This window comes from Mus caroli, chromosome 17, assembly GCF_900094665.2.
Source record: "Mus caroli chromosome 17, CAROLI_EIJ_v1.1, whole genome shotgun sequence".
Classification (NCBI taxonomy): Eukaryota; Metazoa; Chordata; class Mammalia; order Rodentia; family Muridae; genus Mus; species Mus caroli.
This window is the reverse complement of record NC_034586.1, coordinates 61423921-61449560: the sequence shown is the minus strand read 5'-3', so window position 1 is coordinate 61449560 and position 25640 is coordinate 61423921. Positions and strand designations below refer to the sequence as shown.

Below are 25640 nucleotides of genomic sequence, written 5' to 3'. Positions count from 1 at the left end.
ACTGTATATCAGGGTTTATCTGCACCAGCTCTCCACCCTGCTCCCCAGATTATTTGGTCACTCTTGCAATCTGTAGTGTGTCAAAGTGAATTATCCATACGATACGATGCTTCCCAGCCCCAACTCTCAGTGCCTGTGCCTGGGACTTTACTTGGAAACAAAGGAAGTCTTTTCAAATGTAGCCAATACCAGGCTCTGAAGATAAGCCCATCCTGGGCCAGGCAGCTGCATCAAAGAAAAGTTGTGCTGGATCTATCAAACAGGCAGGTGGGACTCTACTCAAGGACAACCAACAGGAGGAGGCAGTTGAACTCAGTTTACTTGAAGCTTCTAAGCTGGTAGGAAAGGGCTGGAGAAGAACACATTAGGTGACTGTGACCTGCTAATTACTTGTAACTTATCCAAGGCTCTCAGGCTTCCCACAGAGACTGGGAAACAGTGGCTAACTTCATAGATGGTTATACATAAAGGAGGAGCCTCCAGGTCACTGAGGTGGACATCCCGGGTTATAAAACTAGTGAGAGGCTCAGATGAGATTTACATTTCAAAGGGCTGAAAGAGAATTTAGAATTGATGGCTTTAGGGACATGCGTTAAGAAAATGGAGGTTAATAGCCTGTAGCCTAAATGACACCCATCTAAAGTTTACATAGACTACTGAGGCAACATGAGAGCTATTTTGGTCACGGGAATCTTCAATCCAATGATAGTATTCCTATGCACAGGAGGAAGTGGCCCTGGGAAGACAAACACAAGAGGATAATGTATTGCCTCAGCCAGGGGAGAGCAAGGCTAGCCCATCCCTCCAGAAGCCTCGAGAGCAGGAGCACATTTCCTGCTGGGGCTATTAGAAAAATCCCGGCCAGAGAACTACAGGAAAAGTGTCTCGATTTCTCCCTTACTATAAAATACCAAATTCTTCAACTCATTAAAGACTCATCACAACTACCATGTTTTTTATTCAATCCCTTGTCCTGTAGTTGATAGGATAAGCTAAAAGCTGTGGCTTTCTCCTTTACATTATGTTGATAATGACGACTGTAATGACATTACCACCGATACCTGTCTAGTGTTTGATGTATACATTACCTCCTTGAGATAGGAAGCAATGTTCTCCATATTAGGGATACAGTAATACTATATGACAGAAGCAAAGTCACGTACTTAACTATTTTTGTTATTTTATTGAATGCATCTTTTATTCTCATATTGCCTTAAAGTTATTGTTATTCATGCATTTCTTTCTTGGTGCAAATGAATCAACAGCTATAACTAAAAAACCATAGATACATAAGCAGGCCCATTTAATTTTTCCCCTTTAAAATTCCTTTTAGCATTATATAATTTGTACTTAAAAAATATATATATACATATATATATGTATATATATATATAATTTAAGAAGGAATTCAAGACAACTTACTTAAATACTTTTAACCTTTAAATAATTTCTAAGAGTCTATCTTACTTTTCAGAGTGCTTAGCCTAGTTCTCTGAACTTTGGGCATGCCCAACTTTTCATGGAATGAATACAGTTAACCCAGGTGTCAGCCCTGTCTGTCCTCCCATGCCCAGCTCTCGAGAGTCACAGTTTTCTTTAATGTTTTAATAGCACAGCGAGAGGAGCATGCAAGCGTCTCTTGCTCACACTGCTTCTCGGGATTACTGGTTGGGAGAGAGCTCCATGTTCCCCGGTGCTGTGTTGCTTCCTTTGAACCGTGTATCTGCTTTACTGTGCAGCCCACCTCCTGAGATCATGACTCTCTTACAGAATGGGGTTCTGATGAGATAAACTTCTAGCACCGACTTAGAAAATACAGAGGGTTAAAAGCATCCTGAAACCTTCACCTGTCCATTCGTCACTGAGGAGACATACAGGCAAATGGGTGTTTTCTGACACTGTCTTGGGCACTTGAAAGGACAGCAGACAAAAGTCTCCTTGGTTGGGCAGCTACTTAGGAAAACATCAGACTCACATGAACTCATGATAAATGTAAAGTTACAGTTGGGTAAGTGCAATAAAGAAAAGTCTCTGAAGGATCCAATAAAATGGCACTGGGCTTGAACTAAAAGCACTAACCCAACCAACATGGAAGAAGATGAGGAGAAGAGGAAAACCATTGTCAAAATATGCAAACAGATGACACTGAGGGCAACATAATGCTCTAGCAATTGTAAGTGAGCCTGTGAGCTGGACACATATGTAAATCTAGGAAAATAGGACAACTGGCTACAATAGAACTATGTGACTGATGCTGCCAAGTTCTATCACTTGCTTTGGATGGAGTCTGTTCCTCCCCTTAATTACATTAGCCTAAGCTTTGATGCCTTGCTTTCCTTTATTGAATAAACTTTAGGCATTTTCTTTTACAAGTTGGAAGCTTAGCTGGGGAAGGTCTTACCCTAATCACCATCTCTTTTATTCCATGCCCCATCGAGCTGTTCTTTCTTTATTTTTTTATTGGATATTTTCTTTATTTACACTTCAAATGTTATCCCCTTTCCCAGTTTCCTCCCTCCCTGGAAACAGAAACACCCTATCACATCCTCCCTCCCCTTGCTTCTATGAGGGTTTTCCTCCACCCACCCATCTGCCCACCCACTCCCACCTCCCTGCCCTCAATTCTCCTATACTGGGGCACTGTCTTGGCAACAGCCTAGGTTGTTTGGGATTGTCCATGGGACCCTTTTAGCCAACCCCTTTTATCAACTGGATAAAGCCCAGTCCCTTTAGTTTGGTGATAGCCAGTCTGGGGCTCTATCTCTATCATTATTTGGAGACTTCCTTAGGATTACCTTAATGTACTTTAGAGAGTTTCCAAAATTTTCTACTGAAGTAGATTGCTTTATCACCTCAATTCTAGCTCTCTTTCTACTCATCCCCTCCCATAACCCTGTCTCTCCTTCACCTCCCCACCTGATCCTCCCATTTCAATCTATGCCCCTGCCTCCAGTCCACTATAAAATCTATTCTCTTTCCACCTCTCAGGGAGGTCCAGGTGCCACCCCCCAAGTCCCTTCATCTACCCATAATCTCTATGGCTCTATGATTACAGCCTGGTTATCATTTATTTACTTAACAGCCTAAGTCATAACCATTAGGCAGAAAAGCTAACTGGGAGTCGCATGGGCTTTTGAAACCTTAAAAGCTCACCTCCAGTGACATATCTCTTCCATCCAACTGCACACCTCTTAATCTTTTTTGGACAGTTCTCCCAACTGGGGACCATGTATTCAATCAAATAAGCTCATAGGGCCATTCTCATTCAAACTACCACACTGAAGAACAAATTCCAAAGATTAGTTGTGAGTCCAGAGGAGAGACGGTGATGGTTTTCAGAGAAAAGAGTGTTGTGGTGAAGGTAGACGGAGATCTGAAAAGCTTTTACTGCAGGATAGAAGAGTTCATGTGGTTCTGCAAGGGGACAATGGAAAGCAAGAATGCAGAACTTGTTAGAATGATACAGGCAACAAGTATGAGAAAATCAATGTGAAGTACTCCAAACTAATGTATTGATCAAACTTCATTTTGTGATATTGAAATTTCTCAGGTATTTTCTTTCTTTAGTCTCTTCCCTACGTCTTTCTCTTTATAACTTTTTTTTTTCTCTCTCAAAACCCCCTTCCCACCATTTCATTTCTTTACATATTTCTTACTGTGCACAATTCTTTCCTAATATCTGAAATCGTAGAATTAGTATTGGGTATTTTGTCTCTAATCTGCCTTAATTTGGGGCCCAGCTATATAATAGCAGCAAATTTACAAGATCTTGCTAAAGTATCACAGTAATATGGCTAACTTAAAAAATATTAAAAATCACATTTATACAATATAAGCTCATCATTTCTTAGATCAAATTTTTAGGCTTAGGCATCCTTCCTTAGAGCTTTCAAGGTGGTAGGGTCCTGTGAGGGAATGACGGGTGTGTTCACTTCCCCGCTGGGTACAGCGATATTCCAATATTGTAATTCACTTTTTGTGTTCTTACAGCTCAATGGCTATGCATCAGTTGTAGAGTTTGCATCTGTCCACAAAAGAATTATATTTAAAAATTATTTTCTAGTTTTCATTGTATATTTAATGTCTTACTCTCAAAAATGTTAGTTGTGGTAATCCAAAATGACTTTGACAAACTACAAGTTAGCACACCAGTAGTTTATCAGAGGAAGGTTAATAAAGCGTCTTAATGAAGGATCACGTCTCAACCTAATGCTAGACATGTTTTTTGTGTGTATGTTCTTTTGAAGGGATCATTCTTCTGTGGTAGAAGTTTCCATGACTCCGTATCCAAATTTCTTCACCAAGGCAGATAAGAAATTGGAAGAAATCATTGACCATCATGTAAGACTGACTTCCTTTTTTAATTTAAAAAATGAATGTAATTACATTATTTTCACCCTTCCTTACTTCCCTCTCTATTTCATTTCCTTCCTGTACAAGACCAAAATTATTTGTAAAGCATTCCCTAAGATGACAATATAGCTATAATTCATAAAATGACCAAAACCATCCACCCCAACTTAAGGGGCGGGACAACAGTCTTCTTATAATTGCTTCCTGCTAAACTGGAGTGAAGAATTCCTAAACCCAAAGACACACTGGTCTGCTACAGTGAAGAACTGCATGGCTGTCAATTCCATATCCAACCTGATTAGCAGTAAGATTGAACCCTTGACTTTAGTATGCATTTTCTGTGTGTTTTTTTTTTTCTTCAGTGATATCTTTCATTTTATAGTGTAGGCTATCACGGAAACATCAGCATTGAGTAGGACAGCAAAGCACCCTGAGATATAGAAACAAATCTTACTTTTAAGACAAAATTCTGCTTCTGTAGGGCATATAGATCTTTGTGCATGTTTCAAATATGCTAGAGTATAAGAAACTTGAGGGACACCCCTGCAAACGGTAAGAGAACAGTCCTATCAGTGCACATTTGAAAAGCTATTTTGACATGTTCTTTTTCCATGGAAAAGTAAATATGTAAATAAGTCATTATCTCTGTCGCAGTGGCAGAAAGATATGGAGGCCCGAAAGCGAGAAGAGGCAGCATATAAGACCCAAAATCAGAAGGACAAGGAGGAAAAGGAGAAGATTCACTTTCAAGAAATTATGAAGCAAAGAGAACGGAAACTGAACAAACAAACCAAACCCTATGAAATAATTCTGCCAGAAAAAAAAAGTGGCCCAGAAAAGAAATGTGGGTTCTCCGAGCTGGAACCCAGCACCGCACCAAATGCTGAGTGAACTCAGTGTAGAAGAGTTTTCTTAGAGTCAGCCTGCAGCCATTTTTAAAAAGGAGTTGCTATTTTGGCACCCATTAGTAGTCACAGCTTAGTCTTAAATTAATAGCCAACTCTTCTTCACAATAGGTGAAGTGGTTTTGCCAGCTACACCCATTCTTCCCTCAGCAGCTCTCCCCTTGTTCGAGGATCGCTCTTTCAACCACTCTCAGCACTGATATTCTCTGCACCATGAGAAGAATGTGAAATGAAGCCTGATCATCAGGTCAGAACATGAGAGGGGGTGGTAAGAATTTTTCTTTAGAGTGTGAATGAACATGGGATTGAGTCTCTAGAATCACTTCTATTTGAATAAAGAAATTAGGATGGCTCTGGAGTCTGTATTTTATCGTCGATTTTTGAAGAACTAAACCCCACATGATACAGAAAGGTAAGTCTCTAAGATCAGTGTGATGTTTAAGGGATGGCCAAAGACACCCCTGAGTGACAGCCATTTTAGTTTGCCACATGAATTTATGAGACTGGGTTTGAAGGAGTCCAGAAACTTTGGTGCTAACTACTCAAGGCAATCATCGAATCAGGAATTATTCTATAAATGATATTTCATTTCATCTGAGATTCTCAGTCTATGGGCAAGGGTAAAGGAATGGAGTTTTTATGACTCCTGATGTTCCTTTCTGAAAATATAGATAAAATATTTTTAAATAACAAATTTCACACATGTAGTTTGGTGATACTCAAGAGGCCAGTGCTTTATTAGGGATGTCAAATGCTGATATGATACAGGTGGAATGGTACTCCAAATCAGTGAAGGGCCCTAGGGAATAACTATGACGTCTTGAGGAATTCCCTACTACTTTGCCACACTTGTATGCACAGCACTGTGGCTTTTCTTAGTCTATCAAGAAAGCTCCAGGTAAGATTTCTTTTTAAAGGAAAGTTATTGTTTTGAGGGCTTAAATTTGAAAATGGGCCACACATTTGCAGTCTGTAAAATGAGGTTTCTAGGTATTATTTTTGGTATTGTTGTTGTTCAGGATAACGGTAACCAAAGGGAGAAGAATGTGGTGGGGAGATTTCTGCTTCATTTCTCATTTACATGGTTCATATTCGTGTTTCTTCTACCAACTCCTTACTTATTCCCTCCTGTCCTATAGGAAATCTCATAGCACACCCTTCCTCTATATCTCCATCATCTTTGCTTTATATCCATATGCAAATTGAATGAAATACTAATCCAGAAAACCAGCTAATTTCATGTCTTCATGAGCTGCTCACCACCATAGCATAAAATTCTTCCCACTACTCTACCCAACCAAGTTCAGATTTCCTCCCACAACCCCTCACAACGCGTCTCATTCAGTCTCATTAAGATCACCCACCGTGTGACATGGACTTTACCAAACTCTGACTGCTGAGCTGTAGGAGAGGGGTTTGAATAGTCTTAACTGCCACTTACAAGAACTTCAACGGATCCTTCTGTTTCTTTATCCTCTTTGTAGAGAGATGCTGGTCTCTCCGTTTCTGAATCTTTCTGGTGTCTGGGGTGTGTTCTGGTTGGTCCTTCTGGAGACTTACATTTTCTGTTACAGTCTTGATCTTCATTGGTCGATTACCCTCACAGTTCCATAACTTTCTCGATATTTCCAGTGTTCCATCAACTTTCATCCTTGCACATGCATAGGTTTGTTGTTAAAATCCTTTTGCTGTCATAGTGATTGTGACACGGAAGGAAGCAGATGCAAGATCTATATGTTAGCAGGTAGACAACGATACAGGGAATGATTAGAAGAGAGGGAGGTGATTAGAATTCCTACACCCTTCTTCTCAAATTACATTTTAAAATACAAAAGCAGACATTTCTTCTAGTTCTCTATCTCCGACTACTCTTGAAATGTTGGCAAGTTCATGCTCACAGATCTGGAGACACATTCTAGTTTGATTTCTGGTTGCTCTGAAATAGTAGACATGTTAATAAACTCCTTGTGCTTAAATTCATTCATTTTTTTTAAAGGTTGACATAATTAGGTAAAGATTGTCACGGGCAAACGCTAATTAGAAAAACAAGGTTGTCAATAATTTTAACAGAGAATTCAATATAAAGAACTGATTTAAAAGTGTTTGTGTGCCTGAACAAGTTTATGAGCACCATATACATGAGTCCTTGGAGACCAGGTAATGATGCGGAATCTCCTGGAACTAGAGCTATAAAGCAGGTATGAGCCATGATGTGAGTCCTGGGAATGGAACCAAAGTCGGGTCCTTTGTAAGAGCAGTAAGCACTTTTTTTTTTTTAAATTGGATTTTTAAATTTACATTTCAAATGTTATCCCCTTCCCTCCTGAGACCCCTATTCCATCCCTCCTCCCCCTGCTTCTATGAGGGTGTTCTCCCACCAGCCTACCCATTCCCACCTCCACACCCTCTCTTTCCCCTACACTGGGGCATAGAGCCTTCACAGGACCAAGGGCCTCTCTTCCCATTGATGACCAACAAGGCCATCCTCTGCCACATATGTGGCTGGAGCCATGGATCCCTTCATGTGAACTCGTAGGTTGGTGGTTTTGTCCCCGTGATGAGTCATTGTTCCAGCCCCAAGGAATTGTTTTTAAAAAGATGTTTCAGAACTGAAATTACTGGAAGGGGGTATATAGGACTAACAAGAAACTGTAGGGAATGCTTATCCTTTAGCTCCAGAGACTCAATAACACTTGAGTTCTGTAGAGCGGAGGTGGCACCTCAAAGAGGAGGACTCAGACCTTTGGTGAGGAGACTGCTGTCTCCTGTTGCTGGTGCCTTTGAGGGACACAGTGGAACTGGTTTGGGGAGCACAGACAAAGAAGTCATCAAAAGAGGAACAAGCTGTCTGAAACAGATCATACTGCCTGGAAAAGCAAAATCCAGAAACAACCAGATCCCCTCTTCTCTCAATTTTCTTTCAGCTGTTGTTTCCCAGCCTCACAAAAAGAGAGGAAGGGATCAGCTTAGAACCTATGTCACTAAGTGACTAGGAAGAGTGTGTAGTACAACATCTAGGATGTTCTAGGCTACACAGTATAAGGAACTCTCCTTTCTTATTTTGCCAAATAGATTTCTAGTATAATTTACCTTCTATGTGTGCTTCCAGTTTATAAGAATAAACCAAGGCTTTATGAGTGAATATTGGTTGTGGATTTCCCATAGATTTCCTCCTAATAACCACCAAAATATAAGAATATAGTTTTCACGCTAACTCATAGCCTCTTACAGGATTAAGAATGAAAATACCCATAAGACGCTGAGTTAGTTTTCCTGTAGGACTAGAAACTCTAAGGCATGTGTTGTCTAGGAAAGAAACAGAAAAGACAGACGTTTATGCTGAACCACAACATGAAGTGAACATTTCTCTTGTTCTAATTATAGAAGCACAGGTCAGTTGACCTATGAAGGTCTGGAAGGACACAGAGATACTTTTAAAGAAAAAGAAATAACTGTACTTACAGAACAGTGGGTGCGTTGAGAAGCATCAAGAGCAGCCGACATCTTTCATCTAGAAAGACCATAGGAGTATATAGACGTTATACTTCAAGTAGCTGATTTGTCCTTCTCTATCAGTAACTGTCCATTACCGTTTTCTAGGGAACTAAACTTGACTGTTCTTTCTCATACTTTAAATTTATCCTATCAACAAAATCAAAGAAGGTTTCAATAGATTATCCATAAATTCCTGGACCTTATTGCTTAAAATCCACAAAGATCCACTTCCCCTAGCAACCCGCCCCCCCATAATTATATTATTATGCTCACAACTATAGCATGATGGGAGATTTTTTATCTGATATTGTAGATGGGTAATTATTTAATATGGGGGATTCTCTGTGCTTCTGAGCTGTTAAACTGCACTTTTCACATCCTTACAGTAGAGGCCAGCAGTGCCCCACCCTGCTTTCTCAACCATTCTGCTTCCAGCTGTGACAATCAAAGGTCCTTTGGAAAGGACCCAGAGGCTCCTGGGAGGAAAAGACTGGAGTGAATCTCCTGAATGCCCCTTCACCTCTCCCTTTATTGCAGTGGGAACGGTGAATCATAGCATCAGAGCTTTTAAGATGCAGTTTTGCTAGTTTTTGACGATTGCACGGCTTTATACAATTGTGGTCTTACTCATGCCCAATTACTCTCTATTATTTCCTTCCTACACCTTCTGGCTGCCGATTGCCAGTTAGTCCTCTCCCACCTTCACATCTCTTTCTTCTTTTTCTTCAGACAGAATGAGTTTAATTAGGATAGCTTGTGTGACCGTCGATAGAAAGTTATTATTGGAGTGTGAGCAGCGGCTGCACCATTGCAGAAAGTAACCCTGATCAAGTCCCAGGTAAGGACAATGACTCAGAAAGGGGCGGGTCCTCACCACCCCTTCCCCAACTGTGGGGGGAAAAGCAGAAGGGCTACATCTTGGGCGGATCTTATGCAGGTATCCAGAGCCACTGTACATTCACAGTTGCAATAACGGAGCGGTATCAGAAAGTGTTTCCTAACATCCCTCCCTGTCTTCTGGCTTACAATCAAACAGACCCTCTTTGGCAATGTTGCTTGGGTCTTGAAAAGGATAGTCAAAAAAAAAAAAAAAAAAAAAAAGTAGCTTTTTTGTCCAAGGCTGAGAACAGCACTAAGCTGTAGGTATGAACATAAATATTTAGAGGGCAATTCGACAACATGTCCATTCAGAACAACAGTAGTAAGTTACACTCCAGAGCCTTTGGCTTTGACCAGGTTTATATCTATTTCCCCCTATGGAATGAGCCTCAGATCTAACCGGAAAGAAGCTGACCATTCTCCACACCACCAGGCTTTCATAGTGCCATTACACCAATGGACGTGACTTGCCCGATAGGTTGGAACTGTGGTACGAAGGGACCACAGTAGGCTAAAAAAGTTGACTTTTCTCCTCCAGCACCCAGAATAGCTTCTTACAACATCATGAACAGTCAGCAGTCAGATAGTCTCCGGCTTGGTTTCTTTGCCTGCCGTATCCAAAAATGTATGGTTGGCAATCTGTTATTGTACTCTAGTTTTGATAGGCAGCTAGAAGCAATGGCGATAGCCTTGTACTGTTTTGGAACCACCTGGTCCCACCCTGGATAAGAACTCATTAGGGAGGGTTACTGTACCTGGCGTTGGGATTTTAATTTAAAAACCCATGCCTTGTGGGAACAGAATTGTCCACATAGACAGAGTACCTCAGTTTTTTTTGTTTTGTTTTGTTTTTTTTTTTTTTTTTTTTTTTTTTTTTCCAGACAGGGTTTCTCTGTATAGCCCTGGCTGTCCTGGATCTCACTTTGTAGACCAGGCTGGCCTCGAACTCAGAAATCCGCCTGCCTCTGCCTCCCGAGTGCTGGGATTAAAGGCGTGCGCCACCATGCCCGGCTCGAGTACCTCAGTTTTAATTATCTTTTTAAAACCATAGTGTTACTATTTAACGGTATTGTGTAGTAGGGGGTGTCTGTATGATTTGCCATACATCTTTAGTCCTGATTAGGCCCTTTCCCTACATGCCCTTCTCCTATCCTGTCTTCCCATTTCAGTCTAGTGCTCTCTCCTTTTTTGCTTATCACCCCAGCTTAAACACACCCCCAAATCATTTCCCAGCCTCTGTAGACACTCACTCAAGCTTGACAATGAAAAGAATATAAGAATTCGAAGCTAGGATCTTCAAAAAGAGAGAGAACAGATGGCGTCTTCCTTTCTGGGCCTGGGTTACTTCAATTGGCTTGATACTTCCCTGCCCAACCTATTTCCTTGCAAATTTCATAGTTTCATTTTTCTTAAGTGCGAAGTAGAATCCCATCGCATATACACACAACATTTTCATTATCCGAGTTCTCCAGCTGATGGACGTCTAGTGAGATTCTACTTCCTAAATCTCATCATTAGAGAGAGAGAGAGGCAATGAATATGGATGAGCAGGTATCTGTTGCAGGATATAGAGCATTTTGGGTGCGTTCCCAGGAGTGGTGTTTCTGAATCATACAGAAGTTCTATTCTTCGGATTTTGAGACGCATCCAGACTAACTTCTATAGTGGCTGCACCACTTTGCGCTCCCACCAACAGTATATTAAGTTCCATTTTGGCTGCATCCTTGCCAGCATTTATTGACATTTATATTCCTGGTGATGGCTTTTCTGACTGAGACAGAATCTCAAAATAGTTTCAATTTGCATTCCCGGATGGATAATGACCTTGAACACCTTGTGTTAGTCCTTTGTATTGCTTTGAGATTTCTCTGTTCAGTTCCATAGATGTTTTCTTGTTTGGGTTGATTGGTTTTCCTCGGAGTTAAGTTTCTTTTGTATGCTTAGTTCTCTGTATATTCGACACATTCATCTTCTGCCAGAGGTGTGGCTGACACAGACTTTCTGCAGCCTCACTAACTGTAGTTTCCTTTGCTGTACTGAAACCTTTGAATCCCACAAGGTCCCATTTGACAACTTATTGGCTTTAGTTCCTGAGCATCCAAAGACCCATTAAGACTGTCCATACGTATATACTTTTATTGTGGAGGGTAATCACAATTATTCCTCTAGCAATCTGAGAGTTGTGGGTCTTATGTTGAGATCCTTGATTCATTCACAATTGATTTATATTGCAGGATGAGAGACAAGGATCTTGCTTTATTCTTCTATATAGCTACAGGAACTGGTCTAGCCTGCCGGCAGGCCCTTTAGCTATACAATAGCTATACAGTGTTTCACACACCATTTGTTGAAAATGCTAGTTTATTTTTCCTCCACTACGCCTTTGCCCTCTTTTATGAAAAAAGTCAGGTGGTTGTAGCTGCATGGGCTTAACTCCATGTCTTCTACTCTATTGCACTGATGCACATGTCTGTCTTTATGTCAGAACCATGCTGACTTTTTTTGAGGGTGGGTACTGAGGTTTCAATTTTGCTGACAGAACCACAAGGAGTCTGTCCTGTGACCACCCAGGAGGTAGCACCGGAGGTCTGAAGGCTCCAGGCAGTAGGGGTGGGGTAGGAGGTGACAGAAGCAATAACTTGAGCTAATCCTATGATTGCAGAGCTGGTATATCCAGCTCTGGGAGATCAGGCAAAGCTTCGGACCAATGGCAGGGGAGGGTGTTAACTACAGAGGCCAGTCAATCATGGGGCTAGCCTAGGGCTGCTGAATGACATTAGAGACAAAGTCTAAGTAGCTAGTGGTCACTGATGGCTCAAGGAATTGCCAGCCCATGGTTTATTTGGCCAGAGATTTATAAAGGACCTGCTAGTAGACTAGTCCAGATCCTACTAGATTCTGAGGATCTGATTGTACTTGGCCAGTCACTCAGAGCAACACAACATGCCATCGATCTGGGAAAACTTGCACACTTGTAAAGACTTGATCAGAGAGTCAGTCTGTTTCACTTTGAGCAGGAGGCAGTTGCTGGACTTCTTCTTCAAAGACTCAGCATTCCTCTAAGGGTTGGCCACTGAAGGAATCATTGCCAAACATCTGGATGCCTGCAACCATCTGTGAACCTCTGCCATGATTCCCAGTTATCTTGGTCAAAGGAGTCTTTGATGAACACCACTGGACAATCCAGGATAAAGGGCATATATGGGTCAGGCAGCTGGGCAGGTGTGCTGTTACCATCCATAGACATTAAGTTGGGTGGTTATTTTCTAAACATGGAGAACCGGAAGGCAGCCGTATCCATGCCCATGATGATCTGATCAGAGTAGAGAGTCTGAGAGAAGATTGTCTTCCCAACCGCAGTCCTCAGCAGCCCCAGTGCTTCTTTGTTTCCTCGGATGTGAAATATAAACCTACCTCCCACCACCTCCTCCACTGTTGACGGAGTCTTCCACGTAGTTCTCCTTGATTAGATCCTTCAGGTTATGGTAGACTTCTGCTTCAAGGCTCATGGCTTTCCAGAAGCTGAATGCTTGAATGTTTCCATGGGGAAGATCATTAACTCCTTCATGGTCAGCTTGCTGCTTACACAGACACTGCTGTTGATCACATTGAGAGTCCGGGGTGGCAGGATGACTGTGGGGTGCCAGCTAAGTCAGCGATGTGATGGTACAGGGCACAGCCTTCTCCACAGCACTACCTCTGCAGACAGCAGAGGACACTTTCAAGATGGCGTTTGCATCAAACTTAGATTGATTTCCAGTCTCAGATCTCTCTCTCTACCAACAGTCTGTCAGCCTTCTCCTGTTCAACCTTCAGTTTCTTGTTAACCAAGGGCTTTCTTCTGAAGTGCAGTGTTCAATGTCAATAGGAGATTGCCACAACAGAATAGACACTGCGTGTTTCTGGTGACTGGGTTGCTGTGCAGGAAGGAGATAGTGTTGCAGCTGTAAGGAGGCCATCAAGGAGAGAGAGATGCAGGAGCCCAGCTTTCTCCCCTGCTCTGTTTGTATTTCTGTGTATTGCATTGTAACCCAATGTTCTAAGCTGAATCTATTTGGGGAAAAGGGATGGATCCCTGTAGTGTAACTTACTATCAGATAATATTATGACTTTAACATTTTTTGTAGTTGTTCAGGATCACCTTGGATATCCAGGGTTCTTGATGTTCCCTTGTGAGTTATAAGATTGTCCTCAATGTTTGTGAAGAACCGAGTTGTCATTTTGATGGAGATTGAATTGGGTCCATAAATTGTGTTTTGTAGGATGGACCTTTTTATATTAACTCTTCCTTCCCATGAGTATGGGATACCTTTCTACTAGAGTCATAGTCAATTTCCCTCTTCAGTCTTTTAACTTTCTTAACTGTAGAGCTCTCTCATTTCCTTGTTTGGTTGAATGTGAGGATTCCCCTGTTCTCTTTCTCAGTCTGCCATTGGTGCATATAGGAATGGTATTGCTTTTGAATGTTAATTTTGTATCTTGCTATTTTGCTGAAAGTGTTTATTATTAGCTCTAGGAGTTTTCCAGCAGATTCTGATTCTATATTTTAAACATGCCAGTGATTTGTTGTCATTTTTACATGTAGTTAATTAATTAGTTAATTAATCACTTAATGACTTTTATCACTTCTCTGTGAGCTATGCAAAGGGAGGCAGGGATCATAGCAGTGTGGTGCCCCTGCACATCAGGAAGCAAGCTGTACTTCCCAGCCCTCATGTTCACTTTCTGGAGATTTGTGCTTTTGTATCTCCTTGTATTAAGTCTAGCTGTTTTCTCAGGTGCAGAATGTGTATGCAACCGGGGGGAAAAATGTGTGTTAAATTATCATCTTGTATAAAATAAAATTCATAGGTGTGCACAATTTTAGAAATTCTGTTGTTGATTTGGTTACTTCTGGGCTTACATGAATTTTTCATAGTGACACATATTTCAGGGATAATTTGGTCCTAATGTTATTCAAGTTCGTTCTTTCCTACAGTCATTCTAGCTGAGGGACGTATTTACATAATACCTAATGCATTCTTTCTTTCAACTGCTTCATTGAGAAGCCTAAAATAAACAAAAAGAAACGTATCCTAAAGGGCTTCCTTGTTGGTGGACATTTATGGCAATCGAGTTTCCAATCTACTGTCCCAACCTGAATCTATTTGAGGAAAAGGGATATTATTATTATTATTATTATTATTATTATTACCAAGTAAGGTAGAGATTCTGACTCTCAGGATCTAGTACACTTTTAAAATGCCTGTGACCTGGCAGTGTTTTCAACGGTGCTTCAAATAATAATATAAAAGATAAAATCTAATTATTTTTCTCATCTTCCCAATGAAAAGTTTCATACTAGAAAAATAATCAATAAGGAAAAGTTTCTTCCAACTCATTAGGAGAAGAAATTGGGAAAAGTCAAGTAAAGATAGATTTCAGGGCCCTAGGTACCACACCTCTTACCTCAAGGGAAGCAGGCAGACAGACATCTGAGGTTTAGAAGAATCCAGACAGCCAAGGATCAGCTGGTTGGTACCATCAATCGCTGCACTCCTGAGGACCCACTGAATTACCAGGATAAATATTGAACTCAGCCATTCCCTAGGATACGGCCATTAAGGGGACATGAATAAGTGAACGACAATGATCAACACGCTGTCTTTCAGTGCATTAAATACAAACAGCCAGAAAGAATGAGTTCACCTCACGCCATGTCAGTAAAGGAAGCTCTCAGTTCATTCACTGTGCAGTGAAGACCAGGGAGGAGCTAGAAGGCACAGGGAAGATTTTAGGACCCAGCCCCATCTCCTGCCTTACCCAGGCTCTATCCCATTGTATATGCCCAATCATTGCCTTGGAAAGATAATAATGGAAAAGAGAATCTGAAGGGGTTAATTTTCCAGAGTAAACACATTAATATTTAAAGAGTCTCTTCAATTCCTGGATTTGGCTAATTTTAAATCTGAGCTCCTGAGCCTAATTTTTGCCCTCCTTCCAGAATACCACCAGCAGAGCCTTGTGAAGAAAAAAAAATGTTTTCATAATCCTTCAAAGACTATATTTTCTTTTGATACTTAAAATACAATATGGAACTAAATTTGTTTCCTTGCAGTGGATCTATGAAACCAGCATTTTAAACACATTATATACATGAACAGACAGAGGCCTGTATCTAAAACATCTGTACATTGATCTGATACATTCACTCATGTGTTCATTTGTTTATTAAAAAATGTTTATTGATTGCTAAATTTGAGGTACTCTGTTAGTCCCTGGAGATATAGCAGTAATTAAATGTATATTACAGAGAGCATGTCATTCTATGTATTTAAATATAATGTGTGTGTAAAATGAATTACAGGTAAATATTAATTTAGGAACAGATCACTCAGGTTGATGAGTGAAAAAGATGGAGGGCTTTTTTTTTTTTTTTTTTTTTTTGGATAGGGCCAGAAGGAGGGACCACTCTAAGGATTTTGACAAAGATCAGAATTCAGTGGCACTAAAGTCTTCTAAAGTCCCGAGCCCTGAGGGAACAGTGTTGGAGAAGGGAAAACACAGAATTGAAAATACCTAAAACAGGCCTGGAAGGATAGCTCAGTTGGTGGAGCGTTTGTTAGGCAAGCTTGCGACAAGCCAAGCACGGACAGCTCAAGTCTGTAACCTCAGCGTGTGGACATAGGAACACTGGGCACCGCGGAGATCACTGTTAGGCAGCCACAGTGAATCATCGAGCTCTGGATTCAGCGAGAAGCCCTGTCTCAGAAAATAAGCAGAGTGATGAAGAAAGACCCCTGATGACTGCCAACTTCAATATAATGCTCCCCACGATCACACGTGTACGCCATACACAAAGGGGTGGGCGGACCCAAAGGTTAATGATCTCTGCCTCTTGTTAAAAATTACTATTCTTCCTACTTTGGTACACAGTAGCATTTTATTTTGTGTCTCTGTTGTGTTGTGGCTGGTCATATGACTCATTCGGATGTTTGTGAATGGACAGGATAAGCGACGCTTTTCAGCTGAAGCGCTCACGTGCTGGGTTGAGAACATATAGTCCTTTTACCCCTGTTTGGACTAATGAGTCTTTCTCTGGGCTTCCTTAATAAAAATGACAGACCTGCAAAGACAGTCATTTGACTATAGGAGCCCGAGATTTTTAGTTACGTTATTATTGAAGGGCTCCGCCAGCATAATGAGAGTTTTTTTGTTGTTTGTGTTTTGAGTTTAGTGTGCTTAAAGAAAAGTAGAGTACCACAGAGCTGGTGCTGAGACTGGACAGGGAAAAAGAGGTCAAATCTGAAAGGTGAGTTTGGCACAGACCATGAAGCCACAAGAGCTGGGCTTTCTGTTTGGGATTTTTTTTTTTCCTGAGTGCTGAGAAATTTTTCTAAGGTGATGAAGAAGCTAATACACCAGGTAAATATGTTAAAATGTGTAACAATTTTTTTTAATTGAAAGGTGTATTTTTCTTTTCTTTTGAGGTGCTGGGATCCAAATCCCACACCATGTGCACTCCAGGCAACCATATTACTACTGACCTACAACATCCCCATGCTCTGAAATTCATATCTAACATGACCAATTCTGTTGCGCCCACCTTGACTGGCAAAGAAAAACCGCAACACGGTCAGATTCTTCTCAACAGCTTTATTGCAGGAACGCCTTGGGCAGCCAGGGAGGACTCCTTATATACACCCCAGCACTGGGGAGGACTATGTGTCCTCCTGGGATTGGTCAGTCTGCCGGCACCTTAATTTGCATGCACCCTCGGGAGGGGTTGGCACCAGATTCGGGCTAGCGCCTGCACAGTGGTGTTGGCGGAGACCGGCGCCATCTTTTAGGCTCCAGCTGCCTACACAATTCTTCATATGTTTTCCTAAAACCTTAAAAATAACAATTATTTTTATTTTAAAGGACAGATTTCAACTTTCAAGTTCCAGCTTCCAAAATCTTGTACAAATTATGATGCAAAACAAGGATGGAATTAAATATACTTCTTTTGTAAACACCTGGAAATTTGTGAAACACCCTTAGCACTAACTTGGTAAAGATAAAAGCTTGACACTAAAACGAAGGCTCTAAATGTTAGTCGGATGTCTTCAGTTTTGCTGGGATATGGTGTGCTCTAAGTAAGTACAGATATAACTTTATGCCATGGAGTTTTATGCTTCTTGGCATTGCTGCTGTCGGAAATGGAGACGGAGCTACTTTAATATGGTCTATCTAATCTTCCCCCTCAGAAACATCATGTGTTTGATAAATCAATGGTCACGATTGCATCAACCTGAGCTGGTGGGGCGGCAAGGCAATTGAAGACAGGCTGGTGTCTCCATGCGGATACGCGGGTGCTCCCGTGTTCCCATTCGCTGTGCATTGTCATAGCAATGGAAAGAGAAAGAGATCTGATTGCACTTGGCAGTTGCTTTCCACTCACAGTACTTGTGAAAGACAGGCTTGATCAAGGTTGAATTCCCAATTATTTCCTGCTGTAAGAAGCAAGGTGAAACAAAGTCTCAAGTATCCAATGCAATTAGCTTTGATATTGACTTATTTCTAATGTAAAAATCAGATTCCCTTTGAAGGAGGGAAGAGCAGGTGCTGCTATGAAGAAGTGAATGAATGCATTTATTTGGCTGCTTGTTTCTTGTCTTTCTGAGATCAAAAATCTAAAGAGGCATCATGCAGGGTATAGCAGAAATTACATAGTGAAAACATTTAATTAATATATACGTTAGGTATTTTATTCTTCTTCCTATAAATTATAGTTCTCCTATTGTCATTAAATGCTACATTATTCAGCCAGAGATAATGGCTCATGCCTATAATTACAGCATGTGAGAGGCTGGGGCAGAAGAATTATTACCAATTTGAGGCTAATCTCATCTATACAGTGACTTCAAAGCCTAAAGGGCTATGGAGTGGGGCTGTGCCTCAAAAACAGAAACTGTTTTACTCCAAGAGGAGCACAAAGCATTGTTGTTCACAGTACCCAAAAGGTGGAAGCAAACTGTGTGTCCATTGATGAGTGAGCAGACAAAGTGCAACACATGCCTTCCATGTGGTTAGCTTTAAAAAATAGATTTAAATGCATGGTAGGGCATGGACAGACCCCAAGGCTCTCATTTTGTGGACAGTAAGAAAACAAGAGGACCACTATTGCAAGATTGTACTACATGAGATATTCAGAGTGGTCAAGGGCATAAAACAGAAAGTAGAATAGCGTCACCAGGGTTTAGGGGAAAGAGGAATGCAGTCCTTATCTGGGAGAGGCAGTACAGCAACTCTGAGAACACTGTAAGCACCAAGGCTCATCTGATTGAGCCCCATTCCCGGCTCCTTCAACTTCAAGCTTTGCTATTTGACACATTAGCCACTCCTGAATTTTACTGGTTAAATGTGCCAATCATAAAACTTGTCTTGTATGGGGTGTAGCTCTGTCTAATAGTGTTCTTAGCACAACCCCAAGCTCAGTAGGGTGAAAAAATTAAATGAGACACTATTATAAAATAGAAAGAATATGTCCTTTTTGAAGCTTGTGGATTAAATTAGTTTATTCTTCATAGGAAGATTCTACCCCAATACTTGACATACAGTCCTAAAAAATGTGTCATTATTTATATTATTATTGAAGAAGAATATGAGAATTATCAAATATAAATTTCCAAATGCTGCCTGTAGAAAATAACAATAGATTTCAAATGAGAAGCCCAAGTCTTCAACCTTCTCACACTAAGTTGAATATGGGATAAGGAAAACATCAATTATTCTATAAAAACTGACAAATCAGTTTTGTACAGACACATGGAAGCAACTTTCCCATTCCATTTTTATAGCTTCCCCTTGTATTCCTAATCTGTGCACTTGTACTTAATACTAGTGACATCTGGGTCTAGAAATCTCCCAGAGCACTGGTTACTAAATCATAGCCATTTAAAGTATAGAAGCCAAATTAATAAACTCTTAAAGAAAATCTATACTTTTGAGTTATCATGGTATTCCCTGTTGGAACCTGGTGACCCTGGTAGGCAAGCCTATAGCTCCTTTTGTCCTTCCCTACCAAGCATACACAATGTTGCAACCTATTCAACGTGCCAAGTTTGTGAATAAATACATTGTACTATCCAGTGAAGTGATGCTGACACTGGCAATATATACCAACCTTTCTGATACTTTCTGATACACGGGTTCAAAGGTCATAGAGTTCATTCTGAAATTTCTCCATAGAGGGAATCCAGATTCCAATAATAATCCATGCTGTGAATGCAGTGCCCAATGGATTACTTTAACACATGACTCACATTTATCTTACATTTCAACATTTTGAGAGGGGAATGTTTTAGTAATTGATGATACTTTATAACTGCAGTCACACAAGTGGCAGTTGTGACATGGCTGTTAAGTGCCTGTGCATGCATGAATGTGATCACAGCTATTCCCAGCTGACCATGTGTTGTTGAGCTGTGTGCATTGTTGGTCCTTCATGAATGGAGTCGATGTCTACTTAAAACATCTCCAAAAAGGCTTACACTGTGAACTGACCCTGAAGCAAGTTAGTTGTGTGTAAGAAGACAGAAATGGTCCAGCACAAACTTAGTGTTTGAGAAATAAATGCTTATGATTAGAAGAATATTTGCAACTCCATATTTGCTTTCAAAGTAGTGAATTGAAAATATGGGTACCCAGGAAGAGGTGAAATCGTGGACATTTTCTTGCTTAGTTTATTGCTGAGTTCTTGGTACAATAACATTGTATAACTCCACCTGCAAAGTCTTAAGCTTAAAACAGCTAAACTACAATCGTGAATGTATCTGGTCAAGGCAAACAGAACCTAGGGGCCTTGACTTCCCAGGCCTCCATTTCACATGGTTTCTAGACCCCCCCCCCAGCCCAGGAGTAGCAGGCTAGAGAGGCATGGTTTTTCTCTTTCTTATGATTGGGAACAAAAATAATGGATGGAAAAAAGAGGGCATGGACTCAGGAAGACATGCTGGGAGATCTGGAACTGTTAAGGAAGGGAGCTAGTACTTGATATAATCATAGCACACTGTAAACACATATGAAATTTTTAAAGAATGAAAAAGAATGAATAAACATTCATGATCTTAGCACATTGATCGCACTCAGCCTAGGGGACATAGTTCAGTAGAGTAGCCAGGAGACCATTGGAGAGATTGTAGGGGAGGTTTTTAAAGAAAGAAGTGTATCACAGAAGTGGATGCTCACAGTCATCTATAGGATGGAACACAGGGCCCCCAATGGAGGAGCTAGAGAAAGTACCCAATGAGCTGAAGGGGACTGCAACCCTATAGGTGGAACAACAATAGGAACTAACCAGTACCCCCAGAGCTTGTGTCTCTAGCTGCATATGTAGCAGAAGATGGCCTAGTCAGCCATCATTGGGAAGAGAGGCCCCTTGGTCTTGCAAACTTTATATGCCCCAGTACAGGGGAATGCCAGGGCCAAGGAGTGGGAGTGGGTGGGTAGGGAAGCAGGGTGGAGGGAGGGTATAGGGAACTTTCGGGATAGTATTTGAAATGTAAATAAAGAAAATATCTAATAAAAAAAAGAAAGAAGTGTATCACTTTTGTGGCTTATGTAAATTGTAGGGCATATCTAACACGAGAAGTCTAAAATCCATAGGTCAAGCTCTAATAAAGGAAAAATTGATATCTCAGATAGAGATTATTGTAACCCCCCCCCCCCAGCCTGAAGTCAGGCTGAACAGGCTTGACTGTTAGCACCAGGAGATCATCGGGGGTGGAGCCTGACACCCTATGGTTCTGCCACTCCCATTGCTACTACCTGCCACCTAGCTGTTCCAGAGTACACACGTGGTCACCTGCAGCTGGACTCCGAAGATGATTTGGCGGGAATGGGCCCCTCCCCCTTCCTTATAACCCCGTGTTTCTGAATATTAAAATTGAGCTTTGATCAGAATCTCTTGACTTAGCTCCATCTTTCTCACGCCGTCTAGATTCCCTCTTTTCTTCCAATTCCAAGATGCCTTCCAGGCTCGAACCCAGACATGTGAACCACTGGCTGGCCTCAACAGATTATCACATGCTTTTAGCCTTCCAACTGGAAGGACCAGAGTCACCAGGATCATGCAGGATAGCATCCTGAACTTGTGCAGAACACCTCCACAGTGTCAAATATCTGGGGATGGAAGATATTCTTGACTAAAGCTAAAAGAAAGGGATGTTTTCTGCTCTTTGGTGAATGAAACTGCAGATTGCATGAGAAAGAACATGAGTACCAGAGGCAGGAGTAAGGGACAGGTGTGAAACAGAGATTCCTACCCTGACCAGCATGAGAACAATGGCTGTGTGTCCACTGAACAGAACAAAAGTTGGCAAACAATTCATAATTGAAAAAGAATTCAAGGCAAGGACAGGCTGATGGGAACAAATAATGTGTCATGTAGATTTATCACTAAAGAATTATCAAACATTATAGTAGTTTTTTTTTTCTTTTAGGTTAATAGTATACAAATAGCACCCTTTACATAAAGGTGTTTTAAAATTTTATGTAAAGGTTGGGGTCCATAGGAAAATAATATGCCTTTAAGAATAAGCTAGTTAGTAGAATAAAAACCAAGGGCAGCTCAAGAAATCACAGAAATAGGGGCTGAGAAGGGGAGTGGCTGCTTATACTGGTTCTAAAGGACCTGAAGCTGAACTTCGGCTGGGGCGAGGTCTGGGGTGAGAAACACGACGAGGAAGGATTTGAGTTTTGACATTTGCTTCCCACATCTCTCTTCAGCAGAGGCATCTGCTCCATTCACAGCATTCTCGTGTGAGAATAGATCCATCAAGGTTTCACTGTGAGTGGGAAGGGTGGGCTGAAGATGCTCAGCTGCCACCATGAAGCAAACTTTCCTGGAGGAAAAAAAAAAAAGATACAGGTCTAACGATGGGATCTGAGGTTTCTTATAAGGATCCAGGGGTTTTATCAAAATTATTAACACATTAATTGTATAAATTGATGAACTTCATCATGTTGACTATATGTATATATATATATGTGTGTGTGTGTGTGTATATATATATATGTGTGTATATATATGCACATATACTTCCCGTGTTGATCATGTTCATCTGCTCCTCTTATTCCCAGAGCTTCCTCTACATGTATCCCCTTCCCAGTCCCCGTAATCATTTTCTTCTTTCAGCCCCGGCTCCATACTTCTTTCTCTTGTATATCCATTTTGCTGAATATGATGCTCAGTCCTCCATTTTGCTGCAAACAATGGCTTCCATTCTTCTTTCCGACTTAATACTATTCTATTGTGTATATATTAGATTCTCTTCATCTACATATCTGTGGATGAACATTTCAGCCAATCCCATAGCTTAGGTATTGGGAATAGAGCTACAATAAATATGGGAATATAGGTATCCCGTTTGGGTGGTGACTTCATTTGCCTTGTATACATACCCAGGAGTAGATGGGTAAATCACATCCTGGTTCTAATTTTATTTTTTAGAGAAACCTTCCTATTGTTTTCCATGGTGACTGGACTCATTTTCATGATCCCCCCGTAGTGTACAAATATTCCTTTCTCCACATCTCCGGCAGCATTTGTCAATATTTGCTTTCATAAACTAGCCTCTACAACCTGGTTGTGATGAAATCTCAGTGTAGCCTTGAGATACAAATGATGTGAAGATTTTCCATGTACTTAATGGCTATTTGTATCTCTTTTCTGGGAAGAATCTGGTTTATTTGCCTAGTTAAAGCTGAAAATATGGGGAGCAGCCAGATAAACAGGCTCAGAAATAACTTTTTATCTTTTAAGAATGGCAGAGATGCCTTGATTATACCGAATACTTGTGCTGGTTTAGAAATGCAGTAGAGGGAAAATATTATGGTGACATTTTCAAAATGAGCTAATGATTTTTTAATTCACTCTTGCAAAAATTCATCTCTGTGGCTACATTGATGCTTATATGTTCAAGGAATCAGGGAAACTGTGAAAGTAGAACTAAAGAAAGTGTTATAAAGCAGTATATAGCACGTGACTGTTTAAATTTATCTTCCTATCCTTGTTGGCATTTGAGGAGTAAATAAAAGCAGGCCTTGAACTTTCCTGTCTAAGTGGGAGCATGGTAGAGTGTGTAAATCAAATACCCAACTAGAACAGAAAATCAAAGCATAGAGTTGATGCCTCTCCAGATGTAGTTTTGTTTAATACGGGTACTCACGAACTCATTAGAACAATTTTAATTGTGAAAGATTATAAGGAACTGTCAAGATAGCATAAAAGTCATTATAAATGACTTATGATTTAGCCACAGGTCTGTTAATTATAACCTTAAATGGCATACCTAAATAACTTCAAAATTTGTAAATCTATATGAAAATATTTTATGTGTGTTGGCAGCAAAGCACATGTATGTATTCTATTGTAACTAGTAGAAAAAATGAAATTGGACGCTAGTGAATATATGATACAGTACTGTTTACATCCAAATTCACAGAAAGGGGCTGCAGAGATCATCTAGCAGTTAAGAACACTTGCTTCTCTCGCAGAGAACCCAAGATCAGTTCCAGCACCTCCATGGCAGCTAACAACTGCCTTTAACCCTAGTTCTAGGAAATCTGACACCCTCACCTGGCCTGTGGGGCTGTTTCATGCAGTGGTATACACATATACTCATGCAGGCTCACATCCGTGCACAGAAATGAAAACAAATCACGAACGAAAAGCAAAAACAAAGAAACAAACACCAAAGTCAGTGACACTCTCAATTTATTACAGACAGTTTGAGTATCTATGGTTTCCAGGCTAAGAATTCATGTACCAGGGATAGTCTAAGTAAGTCATTAATCTTATACTTGGCATAAAGAAATGTGCTATATATATATCTAGAGAAGAGAATTCTGAAACAAATACCCTGGCTCTCCAGCTCACCATGGCCATTTACAGTAGTGAAAGAGTCCACAAGTTCCTGCGTATCTTATGGAAAGTGACAACAGGGTACTCTTTTATTAGAGAAAGTGAAGTTGTGGGGACAGTGGCCAAATGTCTGGCTACAGCCTGTTGTATCCAGTACATCCCAAACTAGCTAAGTACAGACATTTATGATAAGATGAAAAACATGCTGGCAATCTGGACTCATTTTAACCACAAGTCTTACTGTATATATTGAGCCATAGAGGGATTAGAAAGACAAGGGGATGAATATTTATGTAGAGTCACCAAAGAAACATGCTACAAATTGTCCAAAGTGTCAAATTTCAGGAATCTTACTTTGAAGTTTCGACATAAGGTCTCAGTGGGTGTCCCAACCTTGAGCTTCTAATTATCTTCTCTCAGTTTCCAAATGCTGAGTGTTCATTTGTTCTTTCACTGACTGAGTGATAGTGTTATTACTGAATAAATATAGGAAATATTACAGGTAATATGGGATCTACACTCATTTGCATATATGAGCATCATGTGGATAAAGTTTCTTCTCTATGAGCATGGATACGCATCACCTTTTCCAGATACTCATTCCAACTCATGATGACTACACACTGTTAGTAAATATTTTATTGTTTCTTGGAAAGCTCTGAATTTGTATCTTGGAGTTGTTTCAACAAAGGCCGGGGTTTGCAGCCTAAAATAAGAGACCCACACTCATTCCCAGTTCTGGGATCAAGAGTGAGAAATGAGGTATAGGAAGAATGTTCTCCATCCAAAGGCTCTTGACCATGGCTGGGCCTCACTTGGGTCTTCTGCAGGTGGCCTCAAGCTTGTGGCTACCAATATCCTGTCTCTCACACAATCTTCGCAAGCTCTTCTTATCACCGTGTCTCTTCTCTGCTATTCTCCTGAGGACAAGCAGCAGTGGATTCAGGCCCGAGAGCAAACCTCTGGAGTCTCTGACACAGGACAATTGATTTGTAAATAGGCAGAGGTAGGGATACTGCCATAGTTTCAAATGGCTTCTTATTGCTTCTTTTTTTTTTTTTTTAAATATTTTTATTACATATTTTCCTCAATTACATTTCCAATACTATCCCAAAAGTCCC

General features: G+C 40.6%; 1 protein-coding gene across 7 annotated transcripts in view; it reads left to right on the top strand.

The window, feature by feature from the left end:
* Tmem232 (transmembrane protein 232) overlaps positions 1–5616 on the top strand; it is a 239165-nt gene extending 233549 nt beyond the window's left edge. For 3 of the 7 annotated variants that reach the window (XM_021149604.1, XM_021149606.1, XM_021149609.1), the window contains 2 exons: positions 4248–4341; positions 5008–5608. In XM_021149604.1, the coding sequence (XP_021005263.1) occupies positions 4248–4341; positions 5008–5244 (331 nt within the window). In that variant the 3' untranslated portion in view covers positions 5245–5608. Of the gene's footprint in view, positions 1–4247; positions 4342–5007 lie in introns of all 7 variants that reach the window. The other 4 variants (XM_021149608.1, XM_021149607.2, XM_021149610.1 and 1 more) reach the window with 3 other exon arrangements.
* Positions 5617–25640: the final 20024 nt, after the last annotated feature.